General features: G+C 42.2%; 1 protein-coding gene across 4 annotated transcripts in view; it reads right to left on the reverse strand.

Annotated features, from left to right (window-relative positions):
• Positions 1-15,796, reverse strand: part of tll1 (tolloid-like 1) — a 345,702-nt gene that overhangs the window by 115,044 nt on the left and 214,862 nt on the right. For all 4 annotated transcript variants that reach the window (XM_087978135.1, XM_043698500.2, XM_087978181.1 and 1 more), the window contains one exon: positions 608-723. In XM_087978135.1, the coding sequence (XP_087834261.1) occupies positions 608-723 (116 nt within the window). The remainder of the gene's footprint in view (positions 1-607; positions 724-15,796) is intronic.

Raw genomic sequence — 15,796 nt, forward strand, 5'->3', positions numbered from 1 at the left:
ATTTGTCTTCTGGGTCAGTTTGCAGATGGAAGAGGAAAGGTCATAAAGTTATGTGGGAACTTTCAGACTAGCCATCTATACTGAACTCTAATGATCTTTCGGTCGATGTACAGTGCAAAGTTAGGTTCCAGTTGAGGCCCTTAAGTAGCCAATAAATGCACACTTGGTATTTGATCAAATTAATAGCTGATTTTTTCATAACTTGCTGTCACGACTGGTACATGATAAGACAAAGGATGGAAGCTCTGACGTCGTATAATATGAAATGTGTCAAGATTACCTGAAGGCAGCAACTACTTTGTGTTTGCCAATAAAGGCAACAAAAAATTACAGGGATATTAACTGTCATGAGACATTTCACAATGACAAAGGTGCTAGGTAAGTGGTAACCCACAAAGTGTGTACATGCCTGAGATCACAAACACAACAATAACTGTTTGCATCATGTGGCAAAACAGTTACTACAGTACATCCACCAGCATAATATTCTTGCCATTAAATTGATTAAGTGAACTCCAAGTGAGGATTTTAATATGGAGTAGGGTAGACAGCATCTATGGTAATTCTGTAGAGATAGAATACCAGAGGCTATTCAAAAATATATTACCTTTTCACCAGGTGTAACTGAGATTCTCCAAACACAATGTGTGTATGAAGGGTATCCATTAGGAAATCCTGGGGATGAGAAATTACCAGTTGACTCTTGAAGAGTTTCGCCACAGGCTGTAAGAAAATAAAAAGATGACTTAAGATAGTTTTATTTAACTGTTAAGTTCAGTTCCAACTGCTAAACTAAAATACTGATTTCAAACAAGATCTTGAACCATATTAAATAACATTAAAATCTGACATTTTATGGTCAGGTTCTTTCGTACAGTATAAAGACAGCAGTACTAGTTTCAAGCTCCTACTGTGAAGATATTCTTAAGTTCAACCCCTATTCTGTATTGGTAGTTGACAGCGTATGGGGTCAAAGGGTTAAAATTACTCTCATTAGCAGCCAGATATTTGGTTTAATCATAAAGAAGCAAGTCTCAGAATGACTACATGTTGCTCTGAGGGGAATTATAACACTGAAATTGAACTAAAGGAAATGGATAAAATATTTATTTTCATTCCCTGTGGGGAGCACAGGGACAACTTTGTTTTGGTAATTAATCCCAAGGGAATCAATTACCTTTCTTTCTTTCCTTCCTTCCTGGAGCCTTCACTCAGTCCAGAATGAGGTCTATGCTTTCTCTCAGAAAACACAGATCATGCTGGGCCTGAAACAGGTGCTATGGACAGAACTCTTGGGAAGACTGACAATATCCTCAAACATAGCTGATTACTTTTGAATAAGGAAAAAAAAAGCACCATCTATAAAACAAAAATAAAATCAAAACCACCGCAAAATTGTTATCAGCAAGAAAGCAAAACTTGATATTCTCAATAGATTGAATTATTTAAGTAGCAATATATTGAAAGTACTAATCTAAAGCACAAAATACTGTGCAATAAGAGATAGTTATCTGTGCAGTCATAGTTTGAGCTGTCAATTATTTTACTGGCTAGTGGGAGATGGATTAATTCTACTGTACCACTGGGTTTGATTAGTATTAATCATATCAATTGCTGCCATCACAGCAGTAAACTTACTTTGGTGACCTTCAATCTACATTAATTTTACCTCATGAACTATTTACAACCTTCCATATTTCTAAAGTGATTTTGAATGGTTTCCACATAAGATTAGCATTTTTATCACAGCATGATGAATAACAATGTTTTTCAGACATCATCTGTTTGTCAGTAGGAAATATGGCATTGTTAAAGCCTTGGAGAATGTAACTAAGCACAAATTAAAGATGACAAGTGATACCAAATATAGTAAACAGTAAACATACAATGCAGCTGCAAACAGTCAGTAATGCGCTTAGATTCAACTGGGACAACTTTACTTGCTTAAATGTTAAAACAGTCAACTCTTTGAATGCTTGGCCATACAACAAAAATGTAACAAACTTAAAAAGAATTCATGGTATACCATTCAGAAAAGGTCATCAGTGCAGTTTGCCTTGCCCTCACGAGTCACGTTTAATTTGATAATAAAACAGATTGACCAAAATTATTACAATGCAGAGTGAGGTTGTGGCAATTATAACTAACATAAGTCACCTGAATTTTCCTATTAAAAGTACTCAAAGTGCTTTTCAATGAAATCAGTACAGCTGATAAGGATTCAGTATACTTTCTTCCATTGGCTGCATTCAACGTCAAAAACCTACTAAAGTGTGAACCGACAGGACTTAAATTTCAGATGATATGGTAGGCATCCACTTAAGTTTACACTGTTGCCTAAAATATCAGTTTGCTAATACCATCCAGCCCCTCCACCAGCACCTTTCTCTCCACTTCCACGTTACATTAGAAGGGCTATCAGTAGTAGATACCCCAAAAATGAAATCCACAGGTTTAATAATGCCTAATTATGAAAGCCCAATTGAAATTTTCCAGTCAGCCTGTGAAGGTCAGAATTTTGGTGTCAGCCTACTGTTACATTAGTAGAGTTCAAGGCCCTTTCATCTACTTGATTCCAGGTGCCGCTATACACCACAATATTCCACCTCCTCAATGGGGGCTGGCAGCTGTAGCCAATATTTTATTTCAATATTTTTAAAGCTGCTGGGAAGATACCTCCAGCTCATTGTCTCTTATCTGCAATGGCTGGTTGCAGTTCCTTCCATGCTGGAGAGCCTTCTAGATATTTGTTAATCTGCCTGTTCAGACAAGTTACAATGTCTGGGGGCAGGTCGGACGTGAACCCAGATCTTCTGGCCTAGAGTTAGCGATACCACCACTGTGCCACAGCGCTCTCTTAAAACCATCTATTGTCCTCCTGCTTCAAGAGTTCACTCAAAATCCTTCATTTAATACTGAACATTTCATTTGACTATTAATTGACTACGTCAAGTAAAATCACTGCTAGGTGATTGAACCTAATTTGACCCTGGAATTGGGGTCATTGAAGAGGCCCTTATGGTACAGTGGTAATATCATTACCTCTGGACCCAGAAGCCCAGGTTCAAGTCCCACGTGTCGCAGATGTGTCATAAAATGTCTGAACAGGTTGATTAGAAAACATCTTGGGGGTTATGAACCAAAAGGAGAAAGTGAGGTCTGCAGATGCTGGAGATCAAAGTTGAAACTTTATTGCTGGAACAGCACAGCAGGTCAGGCAGCATCCAGGGAACAGGAGATTCGACGTTTCGGGCACAGGCCCTTCTTCAGGAATGAGCAGAGAGTGTTCAGCAGAAGATAAAAGGTAGGGAGGAGGGACTTGGAGGAGGGGCGTTGGAAATGTGATAGGTGGAAAGAGGTCAAGGTGAGGGTGATAGGTCGGACTAGGATGGAGGCGGAGAGGTCAAGAAGAAGACTGCAGGTCAGGAAGGCGGTGCCGGGCTGGAGGGATCCGGCTGAGACAAGGTGGGGGGAGGGGGGATGAAGAAACTGGTGAAGTCCAAGTTCATCCCCTGCGGTTGGAGGGTTCCCAGTCGGAAGATAAGACGCTCCTCCTCCGACCGTCGGGTTGTTGTGGTTTGGCGGTGGATGAGTCCAATGACTTGCATATCCTCGGTGGAGTGGGAGGGGGAGTTGAAATGCTGTGCTACAGGTTGGTTGGGTTGGTTCGTCCGGGTGGCCCAGAGGTGCTCTCTGAATCGCTCCACAAGTAGGCGGCCTGTTTCCCCAATATAGAGGAGGCCACACCGGCTGCAGCGGATGCAGTAGATGATGTGGGTGGAGGTGCAGGTGAATCTGTGGCGGATATGGAAGTTTCCTTTGGGGCCTTGGAGAGAAGTGAGGGGGGAGGTGTGGGCGCAAGTGTTGCACCTCCTGCGGTTGCAAGGGAAGGTGCCGGGAGTGGAGGTTGGGTCGGTGGGGGGTGTGGATCTGACAAGGGAGTCGCGGAGGGAGTGGTCTCTACGGAAAGCTGATAGGGGAGGGGAGGGAAATATATCCTTGGTGCTGGGGTCTGTTTGGAGGTGGCGGAAGTGACGGCGGATGATGCGCTGTACATGGAGATTGGTGGGGTGGTAGGTGAGGACCAGTGGGGTTCTGTCCTGGTGGCGGTTGGAGGGGCGGGGCTCAAGGGCGGAGGAGCGGGAAGTGGAGGAGATGCGGTGGAGGGAGTCATAGTGAAGTAATTGTTCAGTGCATGCAAGTGAAGACAGAAAATTAACTGCATAACTTATCATACCATATAAGTCAAGCAAGTACAGAATAATTTAATGTGAGACAAGAGACTGGGTGTTAAAAATATTGTCTGAGATGATGTAATTATCAGAGGAATGTTTAAATTCTACCATCAGGTTCGACTGTGTCAGTCACACTTCACTGCACCCAATCTGTCTTCATCTACACACTGATAGTAAAAACAGCCTCACTGACACAAAACCATTTATACGGCAGCAACAAAGCATATGATTGATCCTCTGGCCTATTTTGTACTACATATTAATCCATTCTTCCCTACAAGTTACTACAACCAGCCAATGATTTGATTTTAAACAATCACTCATTCAAAACGCTGTCTACTGACACAAGAAGGGAAAACTGATAATTTTGTTGAGGACTTAAAACCTTAAATCTGCAATTTGCTAAGGGTAGTTTGCATTGAGCTCCCTTAACTCAGCACGTGAGTTTACATTGAGAGATATTTCAGTCATCCAACCCTGTACAGAGGGCTGATTTTTCCCATTTGTAGTGAAAATTTTTTTTTGGAAACCTGCTTTTCACCTTTTTAAGTGATACAACTTAGCTCTTGGTCAACTGTCCCTTGCAACGGTGCAGCCAGAGAGGCAGAAGTGCTAGCTATTGCTCTACTCGTTTTATTTTCTTGTGTGTAGACTTCTACGCATTGTCTGTGCACGGCAGTGACTTCCAGAACTGGAAGTCAATACTGTGACCAGATCTGAAAAACGTATTGCTGGAAAAGCGCAGCAGGTCAGGCAGCATTCAAGTAGCACAAGAATCGACGTTTCTGGCATAAGCCTTTCTTCAGGAATGAGGAGGGTGTGCCAAGCAGGCTAAGATAAAAGGTAGGGAGGAGGGACTTGGGGGAGGGGTGTTGGGAATGCGATAGGTGGAAGGAGGTTAAGGTGAGGCTGATAGACCAGAGAGGGGGTGTGGGCGGAAAGGTCGGGAAGAAGATTGCAGGTCAAGAAGGCGGTGCTGAGTCCGAGGGTTAGTACAGCGATAAAGATGGGGGGAGGGGAAATGAGGAAGTTGGAGAAATCTGCATTCATCCCGTGTGCTTGGAAGGTTCCTAGGCGGAAGATGAGGCGCTCTTCCTCCAGGCGTCGTGTTGCCATAGTCTGGCGATGGAGGAGGCCAAGGACCTGCATGTCCTTGGCAGAGTGGGAGGGGGAGTTAAAGTGTTCAGCCACAGGGCGGTTGGATTGGTTGGTGTAGGTGTCCCAGAGGTGTTCTCTGAAACGTTCCGCAAGTAGGCGGCCTGTCTCCCCAATGTAGAGGAGGCCACATCGGGTGGAGCGGATGCAGTAAGTGATGTGTGTGGAGGTGCAAGTGAATTTGTGACAGATATGGAAGGATCCCTTGGGGCCTTGGAGGGAAGTGAGGGGGGAGGTGTGGGCGCAAGTTTTGCATTTCTTGCAGTTGCAGGGGAAGGTGCCGGGAGTGGAGGTTGGGTTGGTGGGGGGTGTGGACCTGACGAGGGAGTCGCGGAGGGAGTGGTCTTTCCGGAACCCTGATAGGGGAGGGGAGGGAAATATATCCTTGGTAGTGGGGTCTGTTTGGAGGTGGCGGAAATGATGAAGGATGATACGATGTATCTGGAGGTTGGTGGGGTGGTAGGTGAGGACCAGTGGGGTTCTGTCCTGGTGGTGATTGGAGGGGCGGGATTCGCCCTGATCGCCATGTATGGACAAATGAAGCAGTGCTGTGGGCGCACAGCCATGCAGCTAAGAGGAAATATTGGTGTTAGACACTGTTGGACCTTCTGCCTTCCATACCTCTGGCACCCTTCAGCTGCTCACTACGTCAAATGCTTCAGGCTCGGATCCTGCCCCTTGCACTATGGAGTGTGATGCTAGTAAAGCCAGCCGCTTCAGAGGCAGCAATGGAAGGCATTGGAGGGGACAATGGCAGTCCTTATTAACTGATCACTTTTCCAACTTGCGTTTCCAACACAATCTAACTCAACCACTGCTCACACAAATATCACATGGCTCATGGACGACAACTCACATTATCACAGTAGCATGACCAAATATCCTCTGTGCTACTAACCCTCCTACCCTCTACACGTCCTACTCAATCGGGACACCTCATTTCCCTCCTCCATCAGCACTAACCACTCTGGTAGTGAACAGATAGCAATTGCAAGGTGCCAATGTCAATGAATGAGGGGTGCATTCGGCTGGAGCCCTTGGATCATGTTCCCAGATGTTAATTGGACCTGAGCAACATGGAGGCGGTTTTCAGCCAGTAGGAAACTGATGTCACCAGTATCTACTCTGACTTCCATATTGAGATTTCTCGACGTCTTGCTTGTTTGACATTTTGGTAAGATAAGACGCAAAATATGAATGAGGCATGTTGGGCCATTAATAAGGCAATTAACAAAGCAAAAAATGTCATTGTTGGTATCTTGCTGCTCAGCAAAAAGATGCATCAAGTTGCTCCTGATGTTGAGATCAACCTTGCTGGACTTTTTGTCAGATTCTGCTACAAATCCCTCTGTTGCTGGAGTTACTCAGACCCCTATAATAGTTCGCTCTATAGCTGCAGATATCCTCAAACATCAGACATCCTTGACACTAATGACTATATTGCTCTTAAGTATGGAAATCACCAAGACTAGACACAACATGCAGAAAACATGCTTCGGTCTGGCCTGCATACATATCATTCCGCACTTCTATCCATCTTAAGAGTGAGAGTACAGAATCAGCCATGATTCCACATCTTTCTGCAGGGAAAGGGTCTTTCTATTTATCAGCATTTCAAGGGACAGCTCTGCCATTAAACAGTGGGAGACGTATAATGAGCAGTTCCTCTCATTACACATTCGTTTTCTAACAATTGCGGTGCAAATTTCTCACAGGTTCAATACTGTAAGAATGCATTTCTGGGCAACTTAGCAACCACAAACACTCAAACATTGAAGGGTGACTAACAATGGAAACATCATACAGAGATTCCTCAGGATCTGTCTCAACCAACCATCTGTCATTAGAGGCTTAACTGCCTTAAGAGTCACTGGCCTTATCCTCATTAGCAGGCTGGTGCACATATTCACTGACAAACTTTGTTCTTAATTGTCATTAAAAGATTGTGTGTGTAGATATTTTAAACAAGGATTGTCCAAAGATAGCACATAGATAATGAGACATTTATTCGTCAACACGAAAGATCAAAGGCTGCAAAATAATGTCTTTTGGAACAAACAGGGGTGATTGGTCATATTACCATCAGAATCTTAGACAATTAATCCAAACTCGGCTCATTCATCCTTGTAGTGGGTATATTGCTAAGCTGGAAGTACCTAATGGGTTCTTTAAAGTCTGATCAAAACAATTAAAGACACGTGAGCTTCAATATATTGCAAATTTATTGGCTTAATCTAATTAATATATACATAAACTATTAGGCAAACTTATTAGCTTAAACTACTTTATATATATGCAAACTAATGAGTATCACTGCCTTGTCATCATACTGGGGACTTTGAATGGCAGGCACTTATGTATGTGGACTTTATGTCAGATTCAATGGCACTGATCTCACAAACTTCAGTCCTGGTGGAAATTCCAAAAAGTGAGACAAAGTTTAATGAGTGAGAAGAAGTCCCTGATATTAATATAGAATGTCTACAGTGTGAAAGCAGACCATTCAGCCCACTCCAAGCCTCCAAAAAAAAAGGAGTATCCCACCCAGACCAACCACATCCGTGTCACTCTATATTTCCCATGGCTATCTCACCTAATGTGCAGATCTCTGGATACTATGGGCAACTTAGCCTGGCCAATCCGCCTAACCTGCATTTCTTTGGTCTGTGGGAGGAAACCAGAGCACCCGGAGGAAACCCACACAGATACGGGGAGAATGTGCAACCTCCACACAATCGCCCGAGGCTGGAATTGAACCCGGTCCCTGGCGCTATGAGGCAGCAGTGCTAACCACGGCGCCATCATGCTGCCGCAAGCTATTTTGGTTACTTGCTGTATCACCATTTTGTAGTACTTTCAGTGCTTTTCCAGACACTCCATTGTGCAGAAAAGAAGTTGAAACAACCCCAGGTAGGTCTGTGTTAATTACTTAAAAGAATGGTTCCCACAGACAATCAAGATCATGCAGTTACTTCCCAGCCAAATCAGGTGGTTTTTTTATATACACGGAACTTATTTTTATGTATTTTTAACTTTTATGCAATTGTTTACTGCCACTACAGTGGACTTCAATCTAATTATCTCCGATCTCTCAAGCTCTATGGTGTATTGCTCAGTCGTACTCTCTTTGATGGTTCTCCCAGTCAACTTTCTCATCCTCAGCCTCACTTTCACATTCAAAGGTTTGCTGTCATTTCCTCATTTCATCTACATCCAGCTGCCTAAGCTATCAGCCTCTCAGCATCACAGAGGGTGGAAATGAAGGGTGTCCTTGGAGGAAAATGATATCAGTGAAATACCCTCTGTGTTGATGGTTGGGAAATGCCACAAAGGTCCTCAGTTGCTCTTTGAAGCAACTCATGGCAGGTGTGACCTGGATACCTAGTGTTACAGAATTGCCATCCAGTCCTTCTGAGCACATTTTCCTATATTTCATCATATGGTTTAGAAATGTTGAGGCAAGACATTCTTGATTGTTGCCTGCCTGATCTTTCAGAGACAAAAACACCCCACAGATATTGGAACCCAAAGTGGTCAGGCAAGAGGCTGGAAGAACACAGCAAGCCAGGCTGCATCAAGAATTGAAGTAGTCAACGTTTCAGGTGTAACCCTTCTTCAGTCCTGAAGAAGGGTTACACATAGACCATTGACTTTTTCACTTCCTGATGCTGCCTGGCTTGCTGTGTTCTTCCAGCCTCCTGCCTGATCTTTCAGACAGCTGAAGAAAATGACAGTGAGGCCTGTAGATATAGAGTGTCTTCATTCTCCTGGCCACCATCTGGATCCTCATTCACTACTTTTCCACATACAGGCTGTGCGGCAGTCACTAGTGGTTGCTATTCTTGTGGGACTGGGTTTCAAAATTGTAGTCATTGTCTCCTTCTATATTGTCTTCTGAGCTGTGTCAAGGCCACAATGAATCCAGTGACTGTGATCTCCATTTGTTAAGCGTCTTGTTTTCATTTGTTGCTTCGCTGATATAACAGGGTTAATGCGTACAATGAATGACCTAGCTGTAAAATGCAAATTGGGTGAAATTACTGAATCAGTGGAGGCACGATTACTGAATTTGCCCAGAGCAGGACCTTCAATCTCAAGAGTTTTACTCCATCCAAAAGTTAAAAAGCTAACTGACTCACTTTCATGCCATTTCACCCATTTTGAGCACTTTTTGCAACCTTGGTGTTTGATCCAACAGGACAAAGATCCATTTCAGCATGACTGTCCATTATGCAAGAATTGTCTCTAAACGTCATGTCGACTAAGTGTTGCTGTCCCGGTCACCCAGATGAAGTCTTGACAAATGTAAATTTCAACTGTAGTCATTCGCATAACTAGTAACATTCCCACTTTACTTCCGGAGTTCATGATTTTGGAAGCTCCCATGCTACTGTTAACATCATCTCCGACATCCACAAAGCCAACATTACTGCAACCTCATTGAGCCTCTCATTAGAATCCCTTGGATTCCTTGGAAGCAGGGCATTCAGCCCATCAAGTCCACAATGACCCTCTGAAGAACATCCCACCCAGACCCACCCCCCGATCTCAACCCTGTAACCCATGGATAATCCACCTAACCTTCACATCCCTGGACACTGGGTTTTTTAGCATGGCCAATCCACCTAACCTACACATCTTTGGATTGTGGGAGGAAACCCACACAGACACAGGAAGACTGTCTGTGTGGAGTTTGCACAGTCGCCCAAGGGTGAAATTGAACCTATGTCCCTAGTGCTCTGAGGCTTCAATGATAAACACTGAGCCAAAGTGCCACCCTACCTGCTGCTCCTCACCTTTTGGAATTCCAGCCCAAAACAATTCCCCATGAGGTTCCACACTACTTACGATGTGTGGAATGCTTGCCTTGTAAACCGCTTGGCACATTCTGTCAGACTGACATTGATGTTGATGCATGACAGTACCTTACAGCAACATGTCCCCCCCTCATCTGACTGATAAATTAAGTGTTCAGTGCTCCCCACCTGAGGCTACCTGCCTCTTCCTCTGAATTAAAAAGCAATGTAAGCCACAGAGGTTGGCAGCGTGCAACCAATCAGTAAGGACCGAATATGCTAAGGAACCAAGGTGGTCCACACAAATGCTGGCAGCCTGTAAGTTAGAGATAGCAATACTGAGCTTGAGCTAAGAAACTGATGTTAAGTATATAGAGGTTGACAGCCTACAAGTAAGTGGTAAAGTAAGTGAACATTAAAAAAAGAGAGAGAGGAAGCTGTGAGCCATAAGTTGCATATGATTACAAAAGGTATCTTGCAGATGCATGAAATGCATGTTCATCCCTGTACACAATCATGAGACAAGCCTGAGCCAGCAACTACCTGTTCCAATTTCCCTGTCAGGAAGATGCATCGTCTCGTTTCTTGAAGGACCAAAATATAGAAAGTGAGAGAAAAATAAAGCAAGTTGGGGTTTTAATAAGATGCAAATACATGCAAGTAAGGTAGTCACTGGCAAGATTCTAAAGTCAATATTTATGGCTTGATATAAACCTTAGAAAATTTTTTCACAATATATAAATATTGAGTTTTTTGCTCCCATTCTATTTTACCACCATTCTTGTTATTACACCACACCAAGGAAGGGAAAATTCCACCCATAGTCTAGTATTCAGTTTGATGTCATGACATTAAACTGCTTCGTTTTTCTAACATATGAAATTTGTGTATTTGCACTGTAGGTGAAAACAATGAAATGGAAAAAGTTGCTCATTTTAAGGATGCTTTACTGTTTAATGAGTAAACATACAGATTAGCTCACAGTGCTCTTTCGCTTCTACTAAAAGCCCGACAGAATTGGCCATCAAAAGTCTTAAAATTCTGTCAGAATTATCATGTAGGTCTATACATCAGGACTTTTACAATGATCTGACACACAACATCAGTTTTAGGTCCATTGTGCCATTATCCAGAGTCCAGATCAATTTGCACACACTTTATTTTAAATGTTGGCTATTTTGAATGAACTGTTCACTTTTATTCTGCCTACCAATTCAGGCATGTTGTTCTGACTCAAAGTGGTACATTCATTGGCATTCATAATACCTTGCTATTCAGTGTAGACAGTGGGGAAAAAAATGAAAATTGACAGTTACCCTCATCCCTATCCTTTCTGACAAGGTAAATTGCATTTAGGGTTAATGGACAGAAAACAGGAGCATGGTTCAGTAGTAAGTTGAGCAATGAAGCTGAACTAGTGGTATCTGTAACATTGCAGCTTGATAATATGTTTTTGAATGTTAAAATCATGTCCCCATTTTGGTCTTGTGGTTTGGTATATTAAAAAATTAGAATAGAAATAAGCCCCAAAATTCTTAGTTCAAAATAGGAGAGTTTTGACACTAGCAGAAATAAGGTTGCTGGATTTCAATTGGATTTTCCACCCAATTTAGCAGCAAATGGATTGCAAATAATTAACTCGCAACTTCAAAATATTTATGAAATTATTCAAGGTTGATCAATAAATCAAACTTCATAACATTAATAACTAACTTTTTATTTCCAGAGTACAATTCATTAATTGTTCAAGAGTATGCAGTTAAACAGGTATTTGGGATTTTTATGATTTGTTTTTGCCTGGCAGGGAAATGGATTGAAACACAACCAATTGGAAATTGTCAGCAATTTACAATCTCTGCCAACTGGAAGTGAATACATTCCTCTGATATATTTTTAGGTAGGCATTAACTATTAGCCACGATTAAAATATGAGACAATAAGAGTTTGTCTATCTCCTTGTACATCAAGACCTGGATGACATTCAGGTTCGGGATGATAAGTGACAAGTAGCATATGCGGCACATAGATGCCAGGCACTACCTCTAAGACAAGACCCATCTGCCTGTGACTTTCAATGGAACTACCATCACTGACTCCTCCACTATCAACATCCTATTACCACTGACCAGAAACTGAATTTGATGAAAACATGTGAAGAGGATGACTACAGGAGTAAATTAGGTGAAAGTTTCCAACTAACTCATCGCCTGACTGCCAAACTCTGTCTGCTGTCTACAAGTCAGGACTGCGATGGAATATTCTCCATTTATCAGAATGAATGCAGCTCCAGCAACATGCAGAAAGCATGACACCATCCAAGGCAAAGCGGATCAGCAGTCAATACATTATTTTCTACATTAACTGCCTACACTAACAGTAGTGTTTGTAACTATACTGCATCAACTCACTAAGCCAACCATAGATAACATTGTTCAAACCTGATAACTCTACCACCTAGAAAAACAAAAGGTAGCAGATGTATGGGAACACCACAACCTGCCAGTTTCCTTCCAAACCCTACATCATCCAGACATAGAACTATTTCACTATTCCTTCCTGTTGCTGCGTTTAATCCTTATACTCATTTTCCAACAACACTTCAGATGCACATACACAACATATACTGCAACAGTTCAAAATGGCAGTTTCTCAAGGGTAACTCAGGGATGGAGAATAAATGTCAGTCTTGCCAGTAATGCCCTCATCCCTCGAGCCAATATGTTAATGCGAATGGATATCATGGATGAGGGAAACTGGTTTTATATTTTTCAATGGATTTTCAGAAATATTCAATGATTGTTAAGCTAAGAAGTTACAGAATACAAGGCAAAAAGAACAGCAATGGATGGATAATGCATTTAGTAATAGGAAACAGAGGAACCCAAGTGCATGGCGAGGTAAATATTGGTCTTTTATTACTATGTCTAGGTTCGATTTGAGCCAGAGTGATGGATAAATTAAACTCTTATTGAGCATGGGTGTACAGAATAAACGTGCACAAATATTAACCAATATGGGCTTAAGGATGGTCAGTATAGAAACTGAAAGAAATAAATCTCAGAGGCACATTTGGGAAAACTGTATTACTGGAAAGAAATAAAACAGATTCTAACTGATGAAAAGAATTTGTGGATGAAATAAATGCTATTCACTAGCCATAGTTCAGGAATTTTCACTCAGATGATAAATGATATACTTCAAGAAATCAATACTGAGACTTTTTAAAAATATATTGTAAATTTAATAAAGTTGATGTGCACCTGTCTACAAAATATTCCTCCAATTTCATGACTGACTCACTTCTGAACTTTCTTCTTTCCATGTACATAATTATAATGAAAACTACCTGTGTAAACATGCTGCACTTAATTGCACGAAATTAAATGCTGGTGTGGCATTTACATGTCTCGCTTTTGGAATTCCCACTTACTCAGCTTGCGCTGCAGAGACATTTCTGTGGCCAAATCAACTCTTATATGCTAATTTTATCTCCCATAGGAGCATGATAGTAGGCTGGCTGGCCTACTCAAATCGTATTTTCAACAGATTACAATGGTTGGGTCTCATTAACATGTCCCTTATCCAATGAGAAAGGTTTGCAACATTAAGCAGCTTGCTGCTGAATCCAGGTAAGTGAACAATGCATAAACGCAGGTGGATTGCAGCAGCTGAAGTGGAGAATCACAATTGAATGAGCAGAACCAGGGAGTGCATTCCTATCACTACAGACCCTTGGGAAAATACAACTTAACTTAAAAGAAACTTAGAGTCTCTCAGTGCAGCCCAGATGTTTTGTCCTAACATGGAAGCAACTTTTGCTCTCCACTTAGATAAAAATTGCTTCAAATCCTGATTATATAATCACACATCATTCTGCACATTAAAAGAAAAACCCAACTAATTTCTTTGGTCTGCCGTCCTCCTCATTGGAATTTTAAAATTAGAGTTGGTCAGATTGGGACAAATAGCAAATGACTAAGACCCTCACCACACCACATCCTCGTATCTATTCGCTAATGGAGAAAAGTTAAAAGTTCCCTAATTTTTCAAGTTATCCTGAATGGTATTATTTAGTGAAGAGAATTTTTACGTACCTGTTACCAACTGATGTACTTGTGATTTGTGGGTATTTGGATCTTAAAATAGAATGGACAACAATCTCATTATCTTCTTGTCCATCCCTGAGCTATCACCGAGATTACAGTGGGTGGATAAAGGGTAAGATGACAGAAACCTTAACCACTCTTAGATGTACTAATGCTTTTAACTGGCCAATACTTGGCTGAACAAAAGAAGCTATGATGTATGTTGAGCCTTCAGCAAGGTATAGGCAACATTTATGTTATCCCTCATAAGAAGCTGCATATAAAGATGGTGGTATCAAAAAGTCTATGAGTCATTTATTACAAGTATACAGAGGAACCTCGATTATCCGAATATCAATTATCCAGATATCGGATTATCTGAAGGGCATCTCAAGGTCCCGATAGAAACATTATGTCAAAGAACTGTTTCAACCCTGATCATGTCTTTTGTTTACAAGTTCAATGATTAAAAACGAACTCTGCTCACTGAAATGCTGCTGAGAACAGTCCTGGAGAATCCAGATACCGTCTCTAAATAACTGATCTCTCTCTCTCTCGAGTTCTACACAGGGGCGTACCTTAACCCCACCCCCTTCCCAGATAATTTCTCCAGCATTGTCCCGTACAGGGCAGAAGTGGAACTTGTCAAAAGGTTGCAGTAAAAGGTTGTCTGCATGTGTGTGTGTGTCTGCATGCGAGCGCGCGCTATTTGGAGACTTACCCATAAAGGCAGTAGCAGTCTTACAGTCTGGCTGCCCCGGCAGGGGGGGAGGAGGGGTTGGGTCGTCTGGCAGGTGAGGGTTGCGGGCTGTGAGTGGGTGGGGGCGGGGTGGGAACGGATGGGTTTGGGGGAGCGGGCGCAGACTGGGTTGTGGGGGCAGGGCTCAGGTGTGTTGTGCTACTGCCTAGTCTCCTGAACGGGGAGCAGACTTTACAGAAAAGTCCAAGCCCCAGAGAAAATTAATTAACTGAATAATCAATTATCCAAACGAAATAGTGCCTGCCCATCTCGTTCGGATGATCAAGGTTCCTCTATGATTAGGTACAAACATTATAGATTACATTAGAATCCCCACAGTGTGGAAACAGGCCCTTCAGCCCAACAAGTCCACATCGACCCTCTGAAGAGTAACCCACCCTGACCCATTCCTGTAACCTATATTTACCCCTGACTAATACATCTAACAGTATAGGCAATTTAGAATGGCCAAATCACCTAAACTGCACATCTTTTGGATTGTGGGAGATAACTAGAGCACCTGTAGGAAACCAATGCAGACACGGGGAGAATGTGCAAACTCCACACAGTCACCCGAGGCAGGAATCGAACCACTGAGCTACCGTGCCGCTACGGTGTTCACAGCTATGTCAGTACCTTTGCTAACATTAATGTATTCAGATATACTGAGTTCCATATTTCCAGTAGTGGGTTATGCTTCAAGTGATCTCGGAGATAAGATGAATGATATGATATTTATATCCTCAGGTCATATGCTAGGCTCAAATGTTACCTTTAAGCTGCACT

Source organism: Chiloscyllium plagiosum, unplaced genomic scaffold (assembly GCF_037043375.1).
Source record: "Chiloscyllium plagiosum isolate Xiang-an unplaced genomic scaffold, Cpla_swu_hap1 HiC_scaffold_1, whole genome shotgun sequence".
NCBI lineage: Eukaryota > Metazoa > Chordata > Chondrichthyes > Orectolobiformes > Hemiscylliidae > Chiloscyllium > Chiloscyllium plagiosum.